General features: G+C 42.0%; 1 protein-coding gene across 4 annotated transcripts in view; it reads left to right on the top strand.

The window, feature by feature from the left end:
- Window positions 1-18,012, top strand: part of mmp28 (matrix metallopeptidase 28) — an 85,606-nt gene that overhangs the window by 24,059 nt on the left and 43,535 nt on the right. For all 4 annotated transcript variants that reach the window (XM_059972985.1, XM_059972982.1, XM_059972983.1 and 1 more), the window contains exons 2-3: window positions 4,470-4,549; window positions 15,081-15,268. In XM_059972985.1, coding sequence (XP_059828968.1) covers window positions 4,470-4,549; window positions 15,081-15,268 — 268 coding nt within the window. The remainder of the gene's footprint in view (window positions 1-4,469; window positions 4,550-15,080; window positions 15,269-18,012) is intronic.

Here is an 18,012-nt window from a genome sequence, read left to right as displayed (position 1 = left end):
TGGCAAGGCGCCAGTGTTCCTAATTTGAGCTGACTTAATACTGGTGATATAGTAGACAGTGAAAAAGATTATCTAAGGTCACAAAAGTTTACAAATTGGTGGGGGAGAGTGAGCAAGTGATTGGCAGATGAAACTTTTTGCCAGTTGAAGGAGGATGTTTTGCACTTCCATCCATTGTTCCTGGAAAAGCATCAACTTGGTGGCCTCTCTGAGAACGTATATTTGAACAATGGAAGTTTTAACATCCCTTAGTAACCCCATGTGGTTCATTTTCTTGATGCCATTACTCCAGAGGGAGGAGTGGTTTAATTGTGTTGCACTGTTTTTGCTCCAGTACAAATTAGCACATTAGTCCAGGTGGGCTTGGAGCAGTCAATACTAGGAAACAGTTAGTCCCTTATGCCCCCCCCCCCCCCAATTCCCAGTGCTTACTAAAAATGTTGAGTAGTTACATGACACTGAAACACCTCAGCAATTTGCTGGTGTTGCTCTTCCTATTGATTCAGGTTTAATGCTGGACATTTCATTGTTCCTTATAGTGAAATCTGACATTTTTCATCAGAATCAGGTTTAATATCACCGGCATGTGTCATGAAATTTGTTAACCTTATGGTAGCAGTACAATGCAATACATGATAATAGAGAGAAAAAACTGAATTACAGTTAAAAAGAAAAAAATATATATGTACTAAATAGTTATATTAAATAAGTAGTGCAAAAATAGGAAATAAGAACATAGTGAGGTAGCGTTCATGGGTTCAATGTTCATTCAGAAATCAGATGGCAGAGGGAAAGTGCGAATCCTGAGTGTGTTTCTTCAGGCTTCTGTATCTCCTTCCAGATGGTAGCGATGAAAAGAGGGCATGCCCTGGCTTGTGTAGGTCCTTAATGATGGATGCCATCATTGCTCCTTGAAGATGTCCTAGATACCTATGGAGACTAGTGCCCATGATGGAGCTGACTAAGTTTTCAACTCTCTGCAACTTACTATGATCCTGTGCAGTAATCGCCCCATACCAGATGGTGCTGCAGCCAGTTAGAATGCTTTCCACGGTGCATCTGTAGAAATTTGTGAGTGTCTTTGGTGACATATCAAATCTCCTCAAGCTCCTAATGAAATATAGCCATTGTCTTGCCTTCTTTACAGTCATTAGATTATTGTCTAATTTGTAAAGCTCATTCCTATGCACTAGAGTACAGAACACCAGGGCTGAGGGAGTGGTGCAACAGTCTGAGATGTCTTCTCCACACTGAGCATTAAGCCAAGGTCCTCTCTACCTTTTGGTGCAGAACGCCTTATTGTAGCATATCAGAGCAGTGTTGGGAAAGCATGTTCCACAGTCGACATCAGAAAGTATCTTAAAGTTATCCAGCAGGTGTGGCAGCTTCTATAGTCATTGCTGGATTTGTTGATTGTTACCATTGTATCTTGATTACCTTTATTTGGCCATTAGGTCATTATCATTTGTGGGGCCTTAATGTGCATCAAATTATATTGTAACAGTGACTTCAAAATTATTGCATTGGCTGTAAATCATATTTCATATAGCTTTTGTATTTCACATGAAGCTGAGAGGCAGAGGAATATCCATCCCACTTCTATGTTGTTGTCTGTGAAAAGTGGTAATAAAATGTTTCTGTTCTAATAAAAAATAGTCTGACATTGAGCTGAAGGCCATGACGCTACTACTTAAATTTAGCAACTTACAAACATTGATGCTGCTTCACAAAAGTGCAGTCACAGGGTTGTGCCAAATATTCTTTCCTGTATTTAAATGCAGTGGATTCCAATTAATTGTGACACAGTGGGATCAGTACAGTTTGGCCCAGTTAAGCAGCTGCCACTTTAGCCAAAATTTCATGGAAATAGATAAAAAGGTATCAGAAAGACAAACTACTCTTTAACTGCGTAACAAATTGTGTATTTAAATGAAATATGAACAAATCAGAATATTATCAATACTACAACAGTACTATAAAACTGTATATTAGTTCCTAATAGTTCTGGTCAAGATGACACCAGTGTACAGCGTGTCCTTAATCAACATCTTCCAGGTAGTCCACAAAACTGTTTATTTCACTTCTTTTATGTCTGCTTTTCATCTTAAATGTGTTTCTGGAACTATTAGAGCCTGTGATTTACAGTTTGGAGATCGATTAATTGACCAAGCGTTTGGGTGTCTCTGAGAAGATTCCAGAAAGTGAGAGCAAGCTTGAGCAGCCTTGAGGCAAAGAAGCTTAGAGACAAGGTGTGCGCCTGATGCACCTTCAATAACTCTCGGAGACGTGGGTTAAGGTAGGCTTTTATTGGCTGGAAGAAAGCACCGTCAGCAGCAAGCGACCACCACACAACATCCTGGAGACTGAGGAAGGAGCAGTGGCTCCAATTGCCTTTATACAGGGGTCTGTGGGAGGAGCCACAGGAGCAGTCAGCAGAGGGGCGTGTTCAGACAGGTATATGTAGATCACCAAAGCGCCGATGATTGACTCCACTTTGCCAATTAAAGCATCGAGGAAAATTGAAACATCAAGGTGAATACAGAAGGCGAGCTGGGGTTCGGTGTTGACTACCTACCTTTAGATCACTGCTGGATGGAGCTCTCTGCTGCTGGAGTAGAAATCTGTGTGGCGACCTACTGCTTGTGCCAGAGGGTAGGCCTCTGTGCTCCAGTAGTATCTCTCTGGGTGGTGTCGGAGTATGTTACTGAGGTTCTGTGTTCATCCATTGGACTATGGACTGTGGACTTCTTCAGCCTAATGGTGTCTTTGCTGTTCTTTCTCATTGCCATGTGGCGTGATTTGGTAGTTTTTGTGTAAGGGGGAGGGGTTTTAGGGGTTGATTTCCTTGTTGCCATTTGGTGCATTTTGTTAATTTTTTTATGCGGGGTTAGGGTTAGTGGGCTTAGGGTTGATGATCGTATTACCATTCTTTTTAGAGTGAGTGAGTGTGTGTGTGTGTGTGTGTGGTAGGTTTAATTGTTTTCTTTGTCTTGTGGCTATCTGGTGAAGACAAAGTTGTATACTGCATACACACATAAATAATAAATGAACCTTTGAATTCATCCAGTGTCCACTGCTGTGTTCTTTTGATTGACTGTAAATGAACAAAGCCAGCACAGATACCTCCTGCAGACAATGGACTGGCTTCATACAATGCTTTTGACCATTGCATCCTCCATACCTTTATTTTCAATGTAACATTCAAAATGATTGTTGATACCTTCAAATTCTTTATAGTTTCTAACTTGAAGTATTCACATAAATAATAAATGAACCTTTGAATTCATCCAGTGTCCACTGCTGTGTTCTTTTGATTGACTGTAAATGAACAAAGCCAGCACAGATACCTCCTGCAGACAATGGACTGGCTTCATACAATGCTTTTGACCATTGCATCCTCCATACCTTTATTTTCAATGTAACATTCAAAATGATTGTTGATACCTTCAAATTCTTTATAGTTTCTAACTTGAAGTATTCACATAAATAATAAATGAACCTTTGAATTCATCCAGTGTCCACTGCTGTGTTCTTTTGATTGACTGTAAATGAACAAAGCCAGCACAGATACCTCCTGCAGACAATGGACTGGCTTCATACAATGCTTTTGATCATTGCATCCTCCATACCTTTATTTTCAATGTAACATTCAAAATGATTGTTGATACCTTCAAATTCTTTATAGTTTCTAACTTGAAGTATTGACATCATTTCATTTTCACTCCTGGCTGTGACTGGCATCTCCAAGCCAGGATGCTTGAAATCACAGTGATCAAAATGGTTCTAAATAGTCTTACTGCTTATTTCTCACCAACTATCTGTGACAAAATCTCTGCTTTTGAACACAAAATGCAACTACTTAAAGATTATTCACTCTAAGCATAGTGTATTATCTAGCAGCCATACAACTGCACGTGACTGACACTAGTTAGAAGCTGCTTGGCAACAGTCTCCTATTCCAATTAAGTGTCCCAAGTAAGTGAAGGGAATGCCGGCTATTTTCTCAATCAGGTTTTGATCTTTAAGAGTGTCCCAATTAACAGCTGCCCTGATTAACTAATGGGCCAATTAACCAGGATCCACTACACTATTCATAGACCAGTATTGATTGGGCCAATATAATTGATTGTAACAATAGCAGCATTTTAATGAAGGTTCCTGCCAATGTTACCAAGCTATTCCTCTATATTAGATATGTTTATTATAGCCACGTCTTTCAGTCTGAAAATTAACTAACCCACTGAGAAACAGTGTCCCACCAGGATTTTGGAAAGACCCAAATCATCACCTCCCTTTCTGCTCAATCAGTAGCACAAAAGCTATCGGTTAGTTGTATCAGTACATTGTACTCCATCTCCAATTCCGCTCAAGATTTGCCATAATTGTTCCACTGTGGCTGAGCGCCACAATATTGCTCTGTATCTTCTGCGGCTCTGGTCTAAATGGATGCTTTGCTCTTCTTCCCCAAGGCATTCTTGGAAAAGTATGGTTACCTTGAACCAGGATCCCTCAGGCAACTGAACCCTGCACAGGTGAAGGAGGCGGTGAGGTAAGGCTTTTACATCGGGCATGTGCTGTGTACCAGAGGGGTAATTGACAACCTGCAGCATGGAGGATCCGCACAGCCAGGACACTGAACCTCTTTCCAAGCTGACATCTTCCTTGCTCACCACAACAACTTCCTCCTTTCAGTTACACTTCATTCTAAGACTTTGAAGTTTTGCTTTGGGTGGTTAGATTAAAGGGATATAGGATAAAGATAATATTAAGGATATAGGAACTGAGATTCTACCATACAGTGATAATTAACTGGATAAGTAATATTATCTTATTGCTTGGGCTTTGTCCTTTGGCAGGTGGTCTTCACTTGTCAGCTACTAGTTACCCAGCAGAGCTAGAAGCAGTGAACAGGGACCGGCTCTGCTGAAGGAATCAGGAAATATCTGCCAACATAAAGATATCAGTTCAGCCAGCCATTTTTGGGCAGGTTGTTGATCATTTGAAATAAATCAGTAAAGGCAGCAATCCAAAATTCCTGTCGCTTGACTAATGCTCTGGGGAAGGAATGTAAACTGAGTGCGTCGTAGCAGGTGCTGGTATTCACTTCGCCCCATGAACATTGCCTCATGCAGTGCCAGAGTACTCACAGCCAACGTTCCTTATCGCGTCCTGAGCTGATCCCCTGACCCCATATTCCTTCCATTGCTGTTGCCCTTTCCCACCCCACCTCACTGCCTTCCTCAGTTCCTGCATCTCTCATTTGCTACTGGGTTACCATATGTATATTTACACTGGATTTGACTACTCCAATGCACTCCTGGCCAACAGACTTAATAGTCTGTTCTTTCACTGCCACTTGTGTACACGTACTGGCTCCAGGCCTAGCAGTGCTGTGATTCTGAGGTCCTCATCTATGTGTCCAAATCCCTCCACAGCAACACACTTTTGAACCTCCTACAATACCCCAGTATCTTTGTGTTCTCGCAATGCTGCCCCTTTGCCGTCCCTGAATTTCATTGCCTTGCTAATAGTCAACATGGCTTCAACTGCCTGAACCCTAAGATCAAATTTCTCCACTTCCCTCCTCCTTAAAACCCCCCTCAGTGACTGAGATTTCCTTGCTGTACTCCTATCTCCTCCAGCGTTAATTACTTTGGAACAGTTTTCTAAGTTAAATGCAAGTAGTTGGCTGTATCTCACCCTGTTGACTCCAGTTGGTCTATATCCCCTACAGCTGAATGCTGCTCAGTGTTGCCGCCTGTTGGCAGGATGGGTAAAGGCTCTCTATTTCAGCTTTGATAACTTCTGGTCTATCCTTGCCTACGTACAGCCTCCAACACCACCTTGGAAGCCATTTTCTGATTGTTTAGATTTCATGCCAGTAAAGTGTGGGAAGAATGTTTATATCCACATGGTCTACAGATTTTCACACTGTGGCTGACCTGTTGAGCACCAGGTGTAGCCTATCTGGGTATGGTGTCTGTGGATATGGACTGGATGGACAGATCTGGCATTAGAGTTATTAAGTCATGCATCATAGAAACTAACCTCTGAGCCCACAATTTCGGTGTCAGCCATCAGATACATATCTATTGAATCATAGAATTGAATGCAGAAATATGCCCTTTCTGAGAAGCCTGCACATATGCAGGCTCCTCCCAGTCTCCACCCAGCTCACAAGAGTCACCTGCCACTTCTTTCCAACATGTCACCTGCAACCTATTTAAACCCAGCTCTCATCCACAATCCTTGTTCACTCATATGAGCCAGCCAAGCTCAACCAGTTGCTCTTGGACTTCAGTTACCTTGTTGTCTGTGAGTTTAATATCTGTTCTCTATTGCTTAGTGTTATTTTGCAGTCAATTATCAGAATTATTGCTCACCACTAAATCGTCTCTGCAGCTCTGCTTTTGCGTCAGGCCTCCTCAACATTTCCTGACTCTTTTCACCTAGCTCATCCACGCGGACTGAGATACCTATCTAATCCCATTTCCCTGTGTTAAGCCCTACCTCTGTACAGCCTTCCTATCTAAGTACTTGTCCAAATGCTTTTTAAAATTTGTAAATATTGTTCATTAATCCCATCTTCCAGAATTTGATCCATTAGTCAAAGTCAACTTTATTGTCATTCACACAAGTACAATGAGAAACTCACTTGGAGCAGCAACTTAGCATTATTTACAAAACATTCTCAAGAAAAGCATAACATAAAACTTACAGATTTCTTTACAAGAAAGGAAACAGAACAGAAAAGGAGTCCTTAGCCTCCTATGCCATGACTTCTCAATCACCTTTGTAAATAAATTACTAGCTGTTGTGAGAATACCACTCTCCACCATCTCCTCAGGTTAAGAGTTCAAATTCCATTGTCACTAGTTGACAAATGGAATTTGGGCAATTCGGTACTATTTGCATAGGGAGCAGGTAAAACAGCTGCAAAAGCTGCCAAAAATGTTATTAAAGTTTCAACAGGTTCATTAAATCCTTTCAGCATCGGGAACCTGCCACTTCTGTCCTGTTTTGTCTATACACTATTTTAGTCTCGCACAATATGACTGACTTTAAATGTTGTAATGTGGTTACTTATTGCCCTACTGATCAGAGCTGTATGTCAAACAAAGGAAGATAGTAGTAAACAAAAAGACTGCAGATGCTGGGGATCTAAAATAATAACAGAAAATACTGGTCAGTGGGTCAGGCAATGTCTCTGGAGAGAGGAACAGACCTAATATCTCAGGACTGGAAAAGTTCATTCTAAGTTGCAGAGAAGGTGGCAGGAGGGATGGATAGAACAAAGGTTAAGATCAGGTCATATGGATTAATGGAACAATTAAAATATGATTATTCTTCTTAACCGGTTTCAGAGTGCATTAACAAAGAAAGTCCAAATCACAGTTGGAAGGCTGTTTTAGTGATAGACTGGAACTTTCTCTGGAATGAAGGAGGTTGAAGGGTGGCCTTCATGAGGTTCTTAAAATCATGAAAGGCAGAGATAAGGTCTTTTTCCCAAGTAGGGAAGGCTAAAACACGAGAAACTCTAGAAACTAGAGCTTCAGCTGAGAGGGGAAAGGTTTGGAGGTTTATGGTCCAAACCCAGGCAAATGGGACTGGCTGAGGTTATCATGGACAATTTGGGTTTAAGGGTCTCTCTCAGTGCTGTATGACTCTATAATCACAAAAAATGCCTGTTCTGACACAGACAGACTGGAAGAATTAATTAACCAAAATTAGAGGATTGATTCTAAGGGTGCAAGGTTGCAAAGTACACAGATGGATGCTGAGATGCTGTTTCTTTAATCTTGCATTGGGCCTTGCTGTAATAGTGCAGGAGGTGACAGGCTGGTCTGTCAAAGTGTGCCTGTAGAGTAGAATTGAAGTGGCAGAAAATGGGAAGGACAGGATTGCTCCTGCTAAACCAATGCACATAATCTGCAGAAAGGAGCTGGAGATCAATGGAGGTCAATCATCCAGGACATCATCACACGAATTCTTCAAGACAGAGGCCTTGTCACAACTGTCTTTATCAATTACCTACCTTCCATCATAAGATGATATCTGGATATCTTTGCTGAATATTGTATAATCTTCCATTCCATTTGGAGCTCCTCAATAAAACGAAGTAGCCTGTCACTGCTGTATGTATGACCAAATTCAGGCTGGGGCTAATAAGTAGCAAGTAATATTGTAGTTCTAAAATGGCAGACATAAGAATACAAAAAAGTAAGGTAAAAAAATAGAAGCACACGTGCCTGCTTCCCCACTCGGAAAGACCGCAGAACGTAGAATTATACAGCACAGTATAGGCCTCATGGCCCATGATGTTGTGGAAACCTTTTAATCTACTCCCAAGATCAATTTAACCCTTCCCTCCACATAGGCCTCATTTTTGTTCCATCAGTGTGCCTGTCAAGAGTCTCTTAAATATCCCTATTGTATGTGCGTAAAAGTGGGTGAGGTCCTTAATGAGTACTTTACATCAGTGTTTACCAAAGAGAAGGATGTAGAGGATAGGGAGATTGGTGCCAAGCATTTTAATATGCTAAGGCATTTCAAGGTAAACGAGGAGATAGTGTTGGGTCTCCTAAAGAGCATTAAGATAGATGTCTTCAGGGCTTGATGGGATACACTCCAGGTTAATGGGAGAAGCAAGTGAAGAGATTGTTGGGATCTTGACAATACCTTTGCGTCCTCTCTAACCACAGTCAAAGACCTGGAGGACTGGCGAGTAGCTAATGTTGTTCCATTATTCAAGAAGGGAAGCAGGAAAAATCCTAGAAACTACAGAAAGATGAGTCTCACATCAGTGATAGGGAAGTTACTGGAGAGAATTCTTAGGGATAGGATTTATGAGCATTTGGAAAACCATGATCTAACCATGTTGTCTCTCCCATGGCTTAATTAATGAGAGCTAGTGTGGCTTTGTGAGGGGCAAGTCATGTCTTACAAACTTGATGGAGATTTTTGATGAGGGTGATTGATGAAGGTAGAGCTGTGGACGTTGTCTGATGGGTTTTAGTAAAGCATATGACAAGGTCCCTCATGGGAGGCTCATTCAGAAGATTAAGATGCATGGGATCAATGGTGAATTAGCTGTTTGGTTTGCCCATAGAAGACAAAGGTTAGTGGTTGTAGGGAGTTATTCTAGCTGGATGTCTGTGATTAATAGTGTACAGGGATCTGTACTGGGACTTGTGCTGTTTGTGATGTATGTAAATGACCGAGATGAAATTGCAGATAGATGGGTGAGTAGGTTTGCAGATGATACAAAGATTGGTTGTGTTGTAGATAGTGTAAAAGACTGGCAAAGAATACAGGGATATAGATCAGTTGCAGACATGGGTAGAGAGACGGTAGATGGAGTTTAACCTGGCCAAAGTGAAGTGTTGCACCTTGGTGGGTCAAATGTAAAGAGACAGGACACTGTTAAGAGCAGAGGGATGTTGGGTAACAAGTTCATAGCTCCCTGAAAGTGGCCAAACAGGTTGATAGGGAAAATAACTCACCACCACCTTCTCAAGGTGATTATGGAAGGGCAATAAATATCGGCCCTTTCAGTGATGGCTACTTACTGAAAAATAATTAGTAAGCTACTAACTGCAGGCCAAAGTGGCGTGTGTTTGGAAAATTAAGCCATGCTACTGTCCAGTCTTCTCCCTCTCATGGAGAAATGGGAAGGATTCAATTCTGCTTCTTCTTAACTTCTGTGGATCAGCTGCACCCTGTGCCAATAAAATTTAGTAAGGGCAAAATATACATCTATTTATTAGACAGCAGGCACGGAAGGTTCAGTGTTAATAACCTCCATTAACTGGGACTGTGAAATAAATCCAACAGCTGACTCCCTAAGGAACATCTGGTGTATGTTGCATAACACCTCAGAAAATCAGCTGGGGTTTCTGACTTGCATTGTGTCTTTTCAACAGTGTCATCAGTCAGCTTAGATCTATATTCCTTGGAACGTGGGAGAATGAGTGGTGACCTTAGAGAAGAGTTTAAATGATGAGAAGTATAGATAAGGTAGAGTGTAATAGTCTTTTCTCCAGTGTAGGGGAGTCCAAAATGAGGGAGTTTAGATTCAGGGTGAGAGAGGAGAGGGAATTGAGGGGCAACTTTTCAGGCAGAGGGTAGGCATAATGGTAACAATTTAGAAGGTCTTGCATAGGTTCTTGGACAGATATGGATTGTACACAGGAAATTGAGATTACTATAGTCAGCATGGACTGGTTGGGCACCAGGTGTATATTGCATTGCACCTGAGAAATTCAGGTAGGGTTTCTGATTGCATTGTATTTTTTCAACAGGACAATTCCTCTTTAGTCAACAGATGGGTTGGTCTAGAGAGCTTTTATTGAAGAACGTCATAACACAAACCCCAGTGCATAGTGATACTCGAGTTTCTGTCAGGTTTTAGCACTGCAGGAACTGAAGTTTTCTTAAGACAGAATGCACCGACAACTGAAACACGTGTTGTAAATTTCAGTGACCTCGTAACCTTACATGTGTTTCATATCATCCAATCCTTTGCTGCATTCACTTCCTACTATAGTAAACCTTTAGAGTAACTGCTTTTCCAGATGTTGATCCTCATTGCTTGTATAGTTTTCCAGATACTGATTCTTTGCTGAATGTGGTTTTCTGGATCTTGACACTTTATAATACGTAGTTTTCCAGATGTTGGTCCTTTTGGTATATATAATTTCCGTAATATTGAACGGTAAGTGTGTGCAGTTTTCCAGACGTTGATTCTTCGCTGCACACAGTTCCTCGAATGTTAAATCTATACAACATACCTTGGCCCAGATGTTTACTGTATGCTACTCGTAAATCTTAATACTTTATTTGGTACAACTTCTCCAGATCTTTTGCCAGGCTTGGTTCCAAGTAGAAGCTGTGCAGTATGTGAGCCTGATTACCATACGTTAGATTGGAAGGCAGTGGTGAGGAGGTAATGCTTAATCCTTTGATCAGCTTATACAAAAGTGGGAGTGGATAATAATCAGATCACAAACAAGTGAAAATCTGCAGATGCTGGTGTGTTGCATGGATACTAATCATTAACCCAGACACTGAAACTGACTGGAATCTGGTTCAGAACAGATTCAGAGTTAACTTCAGGACTTAAAGCAGTCTGCATAGCTCAGTCACTCTAAATCTTTAATAGCCCATTGTGATACCTTGCAACATATTTACTTTGAGAATCAAAACCCCCCCCCCCCATCTGAAGTGGTCCCATTTGCTCACATTTGGTTCACATCCCTCCAAGCATTTTCTGTCCAAATGTGTAAAGATATTGTTATTGTACCTGTCTCAACCACTCCCTCTGGTAGCCCTCCCACCACTGAGTACATCTACACGGAACGTTGTTGCAGCATCCACCATCAGGTAGCCCCACCATCCAGGACATGCTCTTTTCTCATTGCTGCCATCAGAAGGGAGGTACTGGAGCCCCAGAACTCACACCACCCACTTCAGGAATAGCTCTTACCTCTCAACCATCAGGCTCTTGAACCGACTTCACTCGCCCCATCATTGAAGTGTTCTCACAACCTATGGACTCACTTTCAAGGACTTTTCATCTCCTGTTCTCCATGTTTGTTGTTTGTTTGTTTGTTTGTTTATTTATTTATTTATTATTTATTTTTGTATTGCACAGTTTGTTGTTGTTTGCACGCTGATTGTACACCAAATTGGTACGGTCTTTCACTGATTCTATAACGGTTATTAGATTTATTGAGTATGCCTGCAAGGAAATGAATCTCAGGGTTGTAAATGGTGACACATATGTACTTTGATAATTAATTTACTTGGAACTTTGAACTTACACACCACCCTCTGCCTGAAGAAGTTGCCCCTCATGTCCCTTTTAAATCTTTCTCCTCTGACCTTAAAGCTCTACCCTCTACCTTTTGATTCTCTTTCCCATACCTGCATTCTCTCAATGCCCTTTACACTCCAATGAAATGAAGTTCTAGCCTGCCTAACATCTCCCTACAATTCAATCCTTTGAGTCCTGGCAATGTTTTCAAGTCTTATTTGTATTCTTTCTAGTTTAATGAGACCTTTCCAACAATGGTAGCTAAAACTGTACACAATGCTGCAGGTGCAGCCTCACTTTTGTCTTGTGTAACTGCGACATAACATCCCAACTGCTACAATCAATGCTACTGGATTTCTAAGCAATGGTTCCCTCATCTCCCTTCATCAGGACCTTCTTAGGGAATCTATTTTGTTCCCTTTTCAAGGTCTTGACGTTTTCACTACTAAAAGGCTTGGAATTAGATATACTGTTCTTACTGCAGCCTAAACAATTAACTGCAATGCCGCTGTGATTTTTAAGAAACCTTGGATTTTAAAGATTATTTTAATAGTTTCGCCAACGTTTATTATCTTGTTTGTCTGAGTGGCTAAAACTCTCTGCTTCACTGTATGGTGTATCATTTAGCACCAAGTTCTTTTGTCCTAAAATGTTTCACTTCAATTTTATTGCCAGTAATTTAATATTTCTTGCCTGATATGGAGCAGTGGTCATTAGGTTTGGAGTCCAGCTGGAGAAGTGTGAGGGAACAGAGGGATTTGCAGAAAGCAGTCAGCTAGGGATATGAAGAGGCTCCAAAGAGTCATAAACATTGATATAGAACAGAAACCCCATTTTCTGCTGTAGGTTTGCAGTTTGTCTTCTTGAAGTTACTGCACATTAAGCACAAGCAAAATAAAGGCTTACTTTATATCATGTTTTCATAATCTTAGGATGTCTCAAAGTATTTTTACAACCAATAAAGTGCTTTTTTTTAAAAAAAACATTGCTACTGTTGTAATCAACAGGATACACCAGTTATGTATAGATCCAACAGCTGTGTGATAATACTGGACACAGATTCTGTAAGTATATTGCAATTCAGAATGTAATTTTTAGACAACTCAAATGCAGTGGTCACCAGTAGCATGCTTTTGGAAACTGGATGCAGTCTTTGGTACATATCGATGGTAGATGGGGCAGCTTAGTGGTTAGAACAATGCTTTACAGTGCCAGTGATCTGGGTTCAATTCCCACCACTGTCTGTAGAAGTTAGTATGTTCCCCCTGTGACCATGTAGGTTTCCTCTGGGTGTGCCGGTTTCCTCCCCTAGTTGGTAGGATGATTGTAAATTGTCCTGTGATTAGGCTAGGATTAAAATTGCGGGACCGCTGGATGGCACTGCTCGAAGGGTTGGAAGGATTTATTCTGTGCTGTATCTCAATAAATAGCCAAAATAAATAAATATAGTCAGCCCTCCTTATCCGTGGGGGATTGGTTCCAGGACCCCCCACGGATACCAAAAAACATGGATGCTCAAGTCCCTTATTTAACCTGTCTCTGTGCAGTGGTCTTTAGGACCCGGCGCAGCTCTGAATCCGCAGTGTTTCTGTTCACGAAAATAATCACGATCACAATTGAAAATAAAGTGGAAGTAATGAAGTGATCAGAAAGAGGTGAAATGCCATCAGTCTGGAAAAGCATTAGGCTACAGTCGCTCAACGATTGGAACAATTTTAATGGAGTATGTGAAAGGCCCTGCCCTGATGAAAGCTACAATTATTACTAAACAACGCAGTGGTTTAATTATTGAAATACATACATTTCTTAAGTGCTTTATATGCATAGAAAAGTAAAATATATACTATATACTAAGACAAACGTTTGACTAACTGATGCTAAATAATACCGGATGCACCTGTTTCAACTTCAAATCCGACTTAAAGACAGACTCAGGAATGGAACTCATTCATAACCCGGGAACTGCCTGTACTTTTAAATAACCTCTAGATTACTTATAATACCTAATACAATGTAAATGCTATGTAAATAGTTGTTATACTCTGTTGTTTAGGGAATCTTATAGGCATCCGTTAGTCTCGTGAGACCATGGATTTGCGCCTTGGAAGGTTTCCAGGATTCAGGCCTGGGCAGGGTTGTGTGGGAGACCGGCAGTTACCCAAGCTGCAGGCTTTCCCCTCTCCACACCATCAATGTTGTCCAAGGGAAGGGCACTAGGACCCAAGCAGCTTGGCACCGGTGACGTCGCAGAGCAGGGAATAATGTTTAGGGAATAATGACAAGAAAAAATAGTCTGTACATGCTCAAACAACGAGTGCTGGAGAGAGAACTTCCAGGTTTTCTCGATCCGCGGTTGGTTGAATCTGCACATGCGGAACCCGCGGATAAGGAGGGCCGACTGTATGTACACGCAACTCACACAGAGGGAGAGACTCAGCATGAGAGTGTATATGCTGCTGCCCAGGCCTGTGATCTGTGTGGGTCTTGCATTGGGGCTGGTCTTTAGTGCAGGCTTGGAACCTGGCTTGGTGGCGAAAGGGCCAGGCTAACTTGGGCTACTGTGAGAAGTCCATATGTCAGTCTATACACATCCTCAGCTCAGTGAGGCACTCCTGTTACACAATATTTTGTAAATTGAGCATTCATAAGTTAAAGAATTACTGAATTCCAGATAAAGCTTATTGCATTAAGGATTATTTTCTGACAATCAATGCCCTCAGCCTAATCTCTCATCCCATCTCATTTGGACTTCCAGGATCTATCCTCAGTTTCACTTCCCTTTCTGCCCAGTCGGGTTCCCAACTCCCAGCCTCTGAATTTGCCACTCTCTGTAATTGGGGGAGTTCAAGGGTGAAAAGATCTTTGAATCGGTTTCCTCATTCCAAGCACATGGCACCTTGAGAGACCTGTATGATGGAGTATCAATGCCTGGCAACTCACACCCAATCCAACACAAGTTAATCCATTTTTTCCGGAGTGAGAGATATTTTTGCTAATTTCCCTTGCACTGAAACACTATCAAAATGCCCTTTAAATTAAATTTTTAGTACAGTGACTATGGATAATTTGATGCAAGTGTTTAGTCCCATCATCCTCTCTCTGCTTCACTTCCCACGTAGTTCAGAGATAGACCTCTTGACCTCTCTGACATTCCGTCCCCCACCATTTCATAAGACCATCGGGTTCCTGCTTGTGTGTTCATTCTTGCTGCGCCTCGCTGGGATCCATGTCCTCACCAATCCTCTCCTCCATGATTTCCCTGCAGAGAGTTCCAGTGGATTTCCCACCTGCCGGTCAGCGGTGTCCTGGACGAGCGGACAGTCCGACTGATGTCCATACCGCGCTGTGGAGTAAAGGACATCGGCAGCCACGAGAGCTGGGAGGGTCGAGTAAGGGCCCTGTTCCTTGGCCAAGCCGGCAAATCCCGGCGGATGAAGCGTTACTCACAGCAAGGTAAACAGTGCCTCCCAATCCTGGACAATGCCCACCACCCAGGAATCTTTAAATAACTCTAGCGGAGGGTCACAGACCTGTGGGATGTTGGCCATTTTTCACCTTCCACAGATGCTGCCTGACCTGTTGAGTGTCCCAGTGTTTTCTGTTCTCATTTCAAACTCCCAGCAAGTGTCTTTTTCAATTTTCAAGGCTTTAAATAGTGAACAGGGCTGAAGTTGATGTTTCTGAAATGTGGGGCTCGTGTCAAAGCTAAACGGTGAACTTCACTGATTAAGTGGAGACAAACAGGGAGCTAAGACCATTAAACTAGTGTTTCTGTATCCTCTTCTCCTGTTGTACTTCATTCTTTAATAAAGGCGAGGCTCAAAGTCGGTCACACCCTGAAAGCATGGCTAATCAGTGGTGTGTGGAGCCAAGCCAGTTTTGTGTGAACCAGGGTGGGTAGGGAATAGAGAGGGGGAGGAGGGCAGGCAGAGGGGAAGAAGGAAAGGAGGAGAGATGGGTGAGAGGGCAGGGGGAGGGTAGGAGGAAAGAGCAAAGGGGAGTGGAGAGGAGGAAAGAGACGGTATTGGGACAAGGAGGGGCTGGAAGTGACAAACAGGGAGCGAGAAGAACATCAGCAATGTAGCTGGTATTTCTAACACAGACACCTGCAGCTTAAACTGTCTCTTACTTAAAATGAAGCAAACCAGGATGGCAGAAATGTGGCAATTAAAATCTTCTTGTTTTGTTAAATCTCACATGTTATTTCTGGGTCCTTCATGGACATGAGTTGTAACATCGCGAGCACCTACAGCCCGAAGTCTCAGTCTTTATGGAGTACTGTTGCTTGCTGCATCCTCCCAGTGCTTAGCCCCCAGGTTATATTGGATAGCAGTTGTCAGTAACTCCATGTTTCAAAGCACACTCCAAACAACGAAGACAGCTCCACTCTTTATCAAGCTCAATCTAGAACAACTGTCAACACTCCCTGCTCTTGGTTTGCTTTGCAAGTGCTACAGAGATTTAGTTTCAATCAGAGAGCTAAGAACTGGTTTCAGGTGAAGGAGTGATTATATTAACACTTTATTTGCCAAGCTTTTGTTGCTTTTCCTTAACACGCTGCAGCCATTCACACTTAAACCTGTCACTCAACACAGACCTGTGGAAAAAGTCTTTACTGCTCCACTGCCTCCAAATCCTTTCACTCACTTCTTGTGATAAGGATGGAGAATGAACAGAAAGTGTGACCAGGAGAGCTAATATGGAACCAAACTAGAGCAGCTGAACTTAGAAGGAGGAGGTGAATCATTTTTTAGATTACACCAGGCAACTCAATTATTAGTGAATGAACAAGGCAATTTCAAGTTAAATATTATTGTCATGGTCTTACATAGCCAGGGTATAAATACATTGTAAATCAGCTTTTCTTGCAGCAGCAAGCATGAATGTGACAAATGCAAATGATATAAATTTAAATTAACAAATCATTCATAACTTATGCAGTGCAATAAACAAAGCTGCAATCTCAGAGCAAGCCTTAATTCCATGTTTGTCTTACTTTGTGTGTGTGTTGTTAAGTTCACCAACTGGTTTTGTGGTGAGCCCCAGGTTTCAGAAAGCTTGCAGTCTCTTTCATTTCCCCATACGACGCCATTCGTTCCATCAAGTCTTTGCCAGCTGGTAGAGCAGTTCCATTTCCCACTATCTTCCCTGTAACCTGTTCTATTCACATTTCCATCAATTACCCCGAGTTGGTGTCAGTCTAAGAGCAAGTTAGAAGCCAATGTTGCACATTTTTGGGAAGTGAGGAAAGAAATGGATGACCCAGTGGAAACTCGTCTAGTCAGAGGGAGAATGTGGAGGCTCCGTGCAGTGAGGACCAGAGGTCAGAACCTGGGCCACTGGAGCTATCTGTATATTTACATGGAGCATGACCAGAGCTCCTGACCAGTAATGGTATCTGGGGATGAGGCACGGTAGCTTTGGTAGAGCTTTAGGACTGGCAGATAATTAATTGGATTGTCATCGTCACAACAGCTCTTTTGCCTATAAATACTGTGCTGAATGAAATTACCTGGACATGTCACTGACAACACCAAGCCTGACACTGAGCAGCGTAGACCTTTCCAACAAATGTCCTACCATTCCTTGGAGACATGAGAAAGACCCAACTAGATGTCTGCCAGCCCTGCAGGATACTAAACGAGGACCACTTTTAGTTAGCAGGGCTGTTTTCTTCTGGGAGTTTGTATGCAAATGTGCTTGTTCATACCTGAATCTTTGTAGCTTTTCGATGTGTAATGATGTTACACGCGAGATGGTTCCTCACTGTCAATCCAGCTGCAACATGCTGTCCGCACCTGCTCTAGCCTGAAGGCTTCCTGATGTGTCAGTACTTGTGGATAAAGCTGTGTCCTGTGCGGGGTTTGGATCCTCTTCCTTCAGGCATTCTTTTGCACTCTTCACCTGAAATTGTACCTAAATCCAAATAGTTTAGTACAGTTCCAAAAAGTTTGAGTTAGAGCGTAAACAAGTTACAGAATGGAAGTATCTCGAGCTGCTATCTGCACAGCATTCCAGCCACTACTCCTAGTCTTTGCTTTGTCTTGGGATATAACCACAGTTCCTGTGTTATGTTACCGATCTCAGTTCATTCTTTATGTTGATAACTAAATTCAATTTATACCCCCGAGTCTTAAAGTCATAGATTTAAGCTCCATTCCAGTGCTTGAGAAAATAATTTACTAATTATCAGTACT

This window comes from Hypanus sabinus, chromosome 6 (assembly GCF_030144855.1).
Source record: "Hypanus sabinus isolate sHypSab1 chromosome 6, sHypSab1.hap1, whole genome shotgun sequence".
Taxonomy (NCBI): domain Eukaryota; kingdom Metazoa; phylum Chordata; class Chondrichthyes; order Myliobatiformes; family Dasyatidae; genus Hypanus; species Hypanus sabinus.
Note: the sequence above shows the minus strand (reverse complement) of the source record. Positions and strands in the feature narration are given on the sequence as shown.